General features: G+C 40.8%; 1 protein-coding gene across 1 annotated transcript; it reads left to right on the forward strand.

The window, feature by feature from the left end:
* The first annotated feature begins 7536 nt into the window (after positions 1-7536).
* On the forward strand, positions 7537-7851 carry LOC145770944 (uncharacterized). Its single transcript, XM_082582713.1, has one exon. It carries the CDS (start codon positions 7537-7539, stop codon positions 7849-7851), a length of 315 nt encoding a protein of 104 aa, XP_082438839.1.
* The last annotated feature ends 307 nt before the right edge of the window (positions 7852-8158 follow it).

The following is an 8158-nucleotide window of genomic DNA, read 5'->3' on the forward strand; positions in this document are numbered from 1 at the left end:
CAGTTGTAACTACTGCAGGTGAAGCCGTAACTATCACCAGGTGCAGTCATTGCAATGCACTGGAGCCCCAAAACGATAGGGCCTCTCGTTGACCAAATGCAATATTCCGCAGTAAACACATTGTTCCCTCATGCGACTCATTCAGTGGGCATGCACATTTATTATTATAACTGTCTCCGCCGCCAGTGTAGCCAAATCGTTTGGCAGCCGCTGGCTTCGATCAGTCTTTCAACAAGGTTGATAGGATCTCCATTCTGTTTTGTCCTTTGCGATGTTTTGCAATCGATGGAGACAGGCCCGGATTAAGGTCAAATGGGGCCCCTGTGCTAATGAATTTAATGGGGGCCCTTGCCAGCTTACATGGAGCGTCATGGAAGTAAGCTGGTTTCGCTTGCAGAGGTAACCGGGTAATTCGTGGGACCCCTTTTGGAATTTGGATAAGTATGATGGATGACCAGTTCCTTTGCTTCCGTGCTTATTTATGTGGGTATGTAAGAAGGGATCGAATTTGGCAATTAATTCCAGTAAACCAAAATAGTTGCCGTTGTATGGTGAGCCGAAAGTCTCATTATCTCCTCTAAATGCTAATCCACGTTCTGCTAACAGACAGATCACTTCAACCACTCATTGAAGCAAGTGCTTCCAGTAGCCTAATCCTGTTCTGCCTTGATCATATCATCATGTTTTGTTGGAAGAGTATGGCCACGTCTTCTAGTTAGATAGGACAAAAGGAAATTCCTATGACTTTTTGAATTTTAATGGGTTTGAATCAGTTGGCAATGAGTTAAAAAGTAACAAATGTGTTATATACTTTTTTTAGACAGAGGGGCCCCACTTTTCTTAATTTTTTTTCAGGAAAAATTTGTTATTTTATTTATAGGAAAAGTGGGGCCCTCTGTCTGCGGGGCCCCTGTGCTTTAGCACACCCTAGCACAATGGTTAATTCAGGCCTGGATGGAGATGTGATTTGCTGAGCAGGGATCCCAGGCCAGCTTTTCTGATGTCAGATCTTAGCAGTTGTAATGTAGCTTTAGCAGTTGTAATGTAGCTTTCAAGCGACCACCACCTATAAAGCAGCGGCTGAAATCAAGACGCCCCTTTGTGCCTGCCGCACAACAACTACTTAAGAACGCAGAAGAACTTGCTTTAAGTGCGGCACACTAGACGAACCACATGTGGAACACGGAGTAGCAAAATCACACCTCCACGCTCCGTGACTTCATACCCGACGCCGATCCCCGTCCACCAGGGATGTCCCTCGCAAGGCTTGCGTGGGTCAGGCTTAACCGCCTGCGAACTGGCGTCGGCCGCTTTCGTTCGGACATGCACAAGTGGGGCCTGGCTCCTTCATCAGAATGCGAGTGTGGTGCCACTGAACAGACCGCAGACCATGTCATCCACCACTGCCTAACCCACCGGCCTCCACACGGTGCGCATGGTCTGAGGGTCCTGGACGACGAGACTGCTTAGTGGCTGAAGATTTCCTGTCCTCCAATCTAGCCTGGAAAGATCGCTCATACGCCATCATCATCAGCAGTTGTAATAAGTTGGTACTGTGACGTCCGGTTCGGCCTTGGTACATTTTGCTGCCAATTATTGCAAATTCAAGGGCTTTCTGGGGAGGTGAGCCCTGGTGAAGTCTCAGAATACGTCCAAACATGTTCCATCTCATGGTGGAGATCTTGCAAGATAATGGTTCACTGTTGCATATTTTGTAGAGGTTTTTGTTCGAGATAGGACTGTTTGGCCTAGTATGACCAGTTATGACACGTAAATGTCTTCGATGACAGGCATCCAATCTTTCAAGACTTGCTTTTGTAACAGACCAGCTATTGCAGTTGGAGATCATAATTGGGATGCAGTACGCGCTGTACAATCTTAGTCGCAACTGCAATGGTATTTTCGATCTCTTGCTCCATAGTTTCCAGTGTGATCTGAAAGCGACATTGCCTAAATTGCAGCGAGATTTGACATCGGCAGTGCTGCACAATGATGATCCCAAAAGTTTGTGTGTACGCCATTTTTCGTTTCCTCGAATCGGTAGGCTATCAGCATCAGTTTCATTTGTGTCTGCAAGAAATATGTGGGTGAATTCAGTTTTAGTCTCATTCATGAAAAGATTGTAGTTTTTCAGGTTCTTTGTAGCAATAGGTTGTAGCATGTCAAGTGGCTGTCTTTCCTCATCATTTAGGCTATGTAAAATAGCCTATGCATGCACATTTAGGCTATGTAAAATAGCCAATGCAGGTCTACCGTATATTATGAAAGCCCATTATTTGCTTTTAATTGCTTACATTCACATAGTATGCAACAAAGTTTTTTTCCAGCTGGTGTTAATTCAAGCAAGATTAGGCCTACTGATGGATCAACAAATTTTTTTAATATTGTTGAACGAGCGATATGGTTTTCAAGAAACAATGTTCAGAAGGTTGCTATAAAAAGCAAAGTTTCTTCAAAGAAATGCATATATTGCTCATGATGTAGATGTGCTCCTTGTAATATTCGGTGGCAAGGATGAAAGTGTCCATGGTCGTCAAGCAGTGAATAAAATACTCTAGTCTTGTGCTACTCTATAACAGGCCGTTGGACGTTCAGAGCTCTAAACATAGGGGCTCTTCTTCTATCACCGTCATTCAGCGTCATTTAAAAGCAAGCAAGTCGATTATTTTACAAAATGACTCACAAAAACCGCCCATGTGGGTAGGGTAAACATTAATGAATTCTTTTCAAACTTTGGATTAACAGAAAACTAAAAAGATGTCAAGCAAGTTTAGATTAGAATTGATAGGTCGTGTGCAACACCCAAGTGTACAGAATAAAATCGTATGAGTGCTTCAAATGCAATATGCTTCAGTGCAAAAAAGCCCTTGTGAAACTAATGGCATTATTGGCAGAACTCCGTGATAGGGTAGGTCCCGAATATAGCTCGTTAAAAAATAACTTTGACCAAAACGAAAGTGACTACTCCGATATTTTGTTGGATGCTGACATGCATCCTGAAGATAACGCCTCAAATGTCAGCACTGGGGTGTCTGAGAGCTCGTTCCGGACAATTGCACAAATTAACCTGCAGCTAAGAAGTGAATATCTCCAGATACGAGCTGAGGCCAAAGCGAGAGAAGGCGATACAAGCTGAGTTCGCACTCAAAGACGCCCAGTTGAGGGCTAAACAACGGAAGAGGAAGCTTTGGCTAAATATCGATCAGAGGTGGGCTCCGGACGTAGCTCTAAGAAGAGCTCTTCTAGGCATTCCAGAAGTGAACTTCAGTTGTTAAATTTACATAACCCTTTCAAACGATTGTTCAATCTACAAGTGGACCAGTACAATCCACATGTTTTCCTGCTATTTCAGGAGGTTTCAGAGCCGCGGCTAAGACTCTTCCGAAGGCTCTAAAGCCAAGGTCTGCGGCTTATAGTCGAACTCCTCCCTCAGAGCATACGGGTTACGGGGCCATAGAAGGGTTACGGTTCAACAGATCACATTATGTGATAGAAAGGCAAGGTGTGAAAATAATAATTTTAAAATACGGAGAGCAAGAAAGACGAGACTGCCTTTCTATTATGTCTTGTGATCTGTTGAACACTTTTTGATTCAGTTACCTTTGATTCTCGTGGAGCCTATATCGTCGAGTTTGAGCTAGTCAGAAGTACTGTGCAGTTTTTGTTTTTTCCTGTTTATAGTTATAATAACTATTGTATTTTATTCAGATATAGTACAGTTGTATGTATATTACTCCTGAAGAGGACATCTTGTGATGTCGAAAACGTTCGATACTTAATTTGTTGCGTAGTTTTGTGTTTATGTAAATGTAATAAACTTGAAGATGTTAAACTTGATCACGTTGCTCGGCTTCGTATGTCTATGGTTCAACAAGAAGAACTCTCTACCGAAGCTCTTTCACGGGAATGAATTACCAGGTGGATTCACGGGAGAAAGTGGCCAAGCATGGAGAAATTGCGAACAAGTTGATGTTAACGTTAAATTTTCACGCAATATTGTTACAGAAACTATGTAAGTTGATTGTGATGATCTTAAGTACTGACCACAAGTATTACTGTAGAGCAGAAGCCTGGTCGATTTAATTGACTGTCTGGGTCAGTGTCACGATTTCTTTCTATCTCTTACCAGAAAAGAGACTTGGAAAGGTTCAATGACGTAGTTTAATGGGTTATAACTGAAAAGCAGTCAATTAAATTCAGCGATAGTTCTACTAGTAAAATGATATATGAACAGTGAACACGCTTGAAGGACTCCAACGAATGGTTCAGCACTTCCAGCAATTAATCAAAGTAACAGTAACAGTAAACAGCAATAGATTCCAACGCTTGCGGCTTTTGATCGAGTTTAACGTAATCCACTCACAGCTTCTCATACGATTCTAATTTCAATCAGAAATTATATTAGCATCAACTTTGCTTTACTCGTATTTAGTAACTTCAACTCTCGATCAACAGTAATATCTACTACCAACTGCCACCACTACAACAATGATCTCTCACAATCAACTCATAATAATAATCAACTCATCATAATAATGATTACGCAAATTACACCACTATTTATGAAAGGTTTGTTCGGTCTAGTAACTTCGAGAAGGTCACGTAATGATACATCATAGGACTTCTTGTTCTGTCAAGTTGCATTAAATCGTAAACAAGCCGAAGTTTTTAGATTGACACGTAGGGAAAAATATTCTAGAAAATACATTGCATAATAATGATTTCGCAATCAGAGATCCATTGGTAAACATCCTTGTGACATCATGACAAACAATATTTGGTGATTGAGAAAACAACAGAATGTTCGAGATTCGCATCTTACAGAATGATCTAGAATTACGTTACGTTACGACGATTTTACAATCAAAGGGAACTACTGGTCATTGACCGATAATAATATACCGCTCAGGAATTCCATAAAACAGCGCGTTCGGTCAAGATGCAAAGCAACCGATCGCGAGGCACTGCACATTGATTGTGACAGTCAATAAGGTTTGACAAGTGTTTCTAAACTGAAATTTTGTGTTGATTTCAAAAATAAACTTTTTACTTGCACTAGCCTGACCGTTTTCTCTGTAAAGACCTTATTTCATTGTGACATGATTAACACGCAGTGAAACTTTATTGATATTCAAAATTAAATTTTAACTTAGCTGTTTTCTCGTTGGGTTAATAAACAAGTCATAAACTCATGAATTAATCATGGTGTTACTCTATCTTGAGAAATGGCCACTGCCACTCGACATAGTGCATAGTTCATGGTCGTGGTTGCGAGCGCAGTGATTGAAATTCTACAACAACCTGATAGACTCCACGCAACTCCACTGATGAGGCTTGAATGGTCGAAACGGTTGTCTGGAGATTTAGTATGAAGTTTATGATATGAATATTGAATGTTCATTTTCATGTGGTCCGAACGTAACCTCGACTTTTTTTCATTTAGTCTCCTTCAGGATGATGTAATAATTGGCAGTTTTCCACTTGAACGCCTTTTCTCATAAAAAGCGGTGGCATGCTTTGATATAGAAACACGCTCTTTTGTGCCTTAAATCGTGCACCATTTCATGATTTTGATCTAAACCTCGGATAAAGAATCAACTATATCTTGAATTGTATCGCCTAACCCCAAACTAGAATAATTAGAAAGAAAAAGTAAAAAAATCCTCAGTGTTGTGGACCCATTAAACTGTTTGCAGATCCTGTCGAGAATGATGTTTTGTATTCCATTGGAAGTGGAAATTCTGCATCTGAGGAAGTCACAAGTGAGATTCTGCAAGTGCAGAGGATTGGCGAGAAGATGTACTCTGAGTTCAAGACAGATTGCTTGATATCCACCTCCAGGTCTGAAACACTAATCTACAAGAAAATAGCCTAAAACTTTTCTTATGATGCTATAAAAGCACCGGTGGTGAACAAGGAAAGAAAATAATAGAAGTGAAACAAACAGTGTTCGGGCGACTACTTTTTCTTGCTGTGACAATTTATATTGAGTAACCAATTGTCTTCAAGTATCCCTTAACTCCTGTTCCTTCGTGTCTGGGAAATGTCGATAGTACATTGGGTTCAATTGTAAAGTCTACACTTCTGCACAAATAGGAAGGAAAGTTTGAAAGTGCAGCACCTAAATCTGTGGATGTCTTAATTATTGACGCCATGTTTGTTATCAGATGTTTGAGCAACCTACCTCTGCAGGCTAGGCCTAAGAACTTCTCTGCAGCCTTGTCGTCCTCTTCGTTTAAAACATCCCTTCTTCAATTCCTTGCTCAACAGTGGTGTGATGATCAGTACTGTGCTGTACTGGGCAATAAGAAACCATTCCATGCTGTTGATGACAAGTGTTTCGTGTATTCTGTTGAGGATGGACAATAACAAGGAAAGAGTACAAGCCACTTGTGAGTTCCCTCATCGAAGCTGGTACAAGGGTGATGCAACATGTGAAGCATATTTACATCTTCAACCCCAACCACATCATCACTGCAAGAGCAAATGACACTGATAAATTGGTGATTCTGTTGTATCATGCTAGTTCTAACAATTCCCTCACTATATACATGGACGTAGGAAATTCAGACAACAACAGTCGCAGGTACAATGGCGTAACATTGCTGGCAGACACTTTGGGAAAATAACTTTGTAAAGCAATACCAGGTTTGCATGCGTTCACTGGCTGCAACTACTCTCTTTCATTTAAGGGCAAAGAGTAAGTATGTCCATTGAATATTGTAGAGAACTCTGTAAATAAAAAAAGGGTGATCAAAAGAAAAGTTTGGAAGTTAGAAGATGCCGACACAAGCGAAAGGTTTAAAAAAAAGGTTGAAAGTCTTGTTCACAACGATGTGACTGATCTGTGGGGATCCTGCAAGAATGGATTTCTACAAGCTTGTTTTGAAGTTTTTGGGAAAATAAAAGGCAGGAAGGATAGAGGAGATACGTGGTGGTGGGATGAAGAGGTGAGGGAAGTAATTGGGGAGAAAAAAGTCGCATACAAGGATTGGTGCAAAAATAGATCAGAAAAAAACTAAGCTCAAGTACAAGCAATTAAAAAATCGGGCAAAGAGAATAGTTGCCAAAGTTATGAAGTAAGAAGCTGAGCAGGAATTGAACAAATTAAACAACAGTCCCCACCAAATATATAAGTTTATAAAGGTTCTGAATTGGGATGGAAAAGATGTGGATAGTAGACGATGTATTATAGGAAGGGATGGAAAACTTGGTTTCAGTGAGAAAGATCGTGGAAGAATTTTATAATGAACATATGGAGGTGATAATCAACGAGGTAAACGATTGGTATCAAAATGTGGAAGCCGACATTGCAGCAGGTCCATTAAAGAGAGTAACTCGAGAGGAGGTGACGCAAGCAATGAAGAAAATGAAATCGGGGAAGCCTCCTGGACTATCTGAAGTAGCTGTGGAAATGATACGCGCAAGTGGAGAGACAGAATTGAAAGCAATGCAGGAAATCAGCCAACGTGTGTTAGATGGAAAAGGAATGCCTAATGATGGAAGACGAGCGTGGTGATACCCATCCTCAAGGGAATGGGTGATGTAATCGATTGTGGGTCATATAGGGGTATAAAACTGTTGGAGCATGCAATGAAGGTAGTGGAAAGGGTGTTGGAGAACAATAGAATAAGATCTGTGGTGAAGCTGGAGGAGATGCAATGTGGATTTATGCCTGGGAAGAAAACGACAGATGCTATTTTTATTTTGAGAAGGTTGCAAGAAGAATATCCGAACAAGGGAAAAAAATTGTACATGTGCTTCGTTGACATAGAAAAGGCGTTTGATGGAGATCCTCGAAGAGTGATGGAATTAGCAATGATAAAAAACATACCAGAGACACTCGTGTGAGCAACAATGAATCTGTATGGTGGTGCAAGGACAAGAGTTCGAGTTGGATCGGCCGTCTCCGACGAGTTTTCGGTGATGGTGTCTGTACACCAGGGTTCTGTCCTCTCTCCTCTGATTTTTGCCATTGTAATTGATGTGATTACTGAATGTGTAAGAGAAGATTCATTGATGGAGATACTATACGCAGATGATGTGGTTTTATTGAGTGACACAATGGAAGATCTGAGATAGAAATTAGAGAAGTGAAAGGAATCGCTTCAATGTAATGGTATGCGTGTCAACATCAAACAGACACTGGTTGTAATAA

The sequence above is a fragment of the Aplidium turbinatum genome, chromosome 1 (genome assembly GCF_918807975.1).
Source record: "Aplidium turbinatum chromosome 1, kaAplTurb1.1, whole genome shotgun sequence".
Taxonomy (NCBI): domain Eukaryota; kingdom Metazoa; phylum Chordata; class Ascidiacea; order Aplousobranchia; family Polyclinidae; genus Aplidium; species Aplidium turbinatum.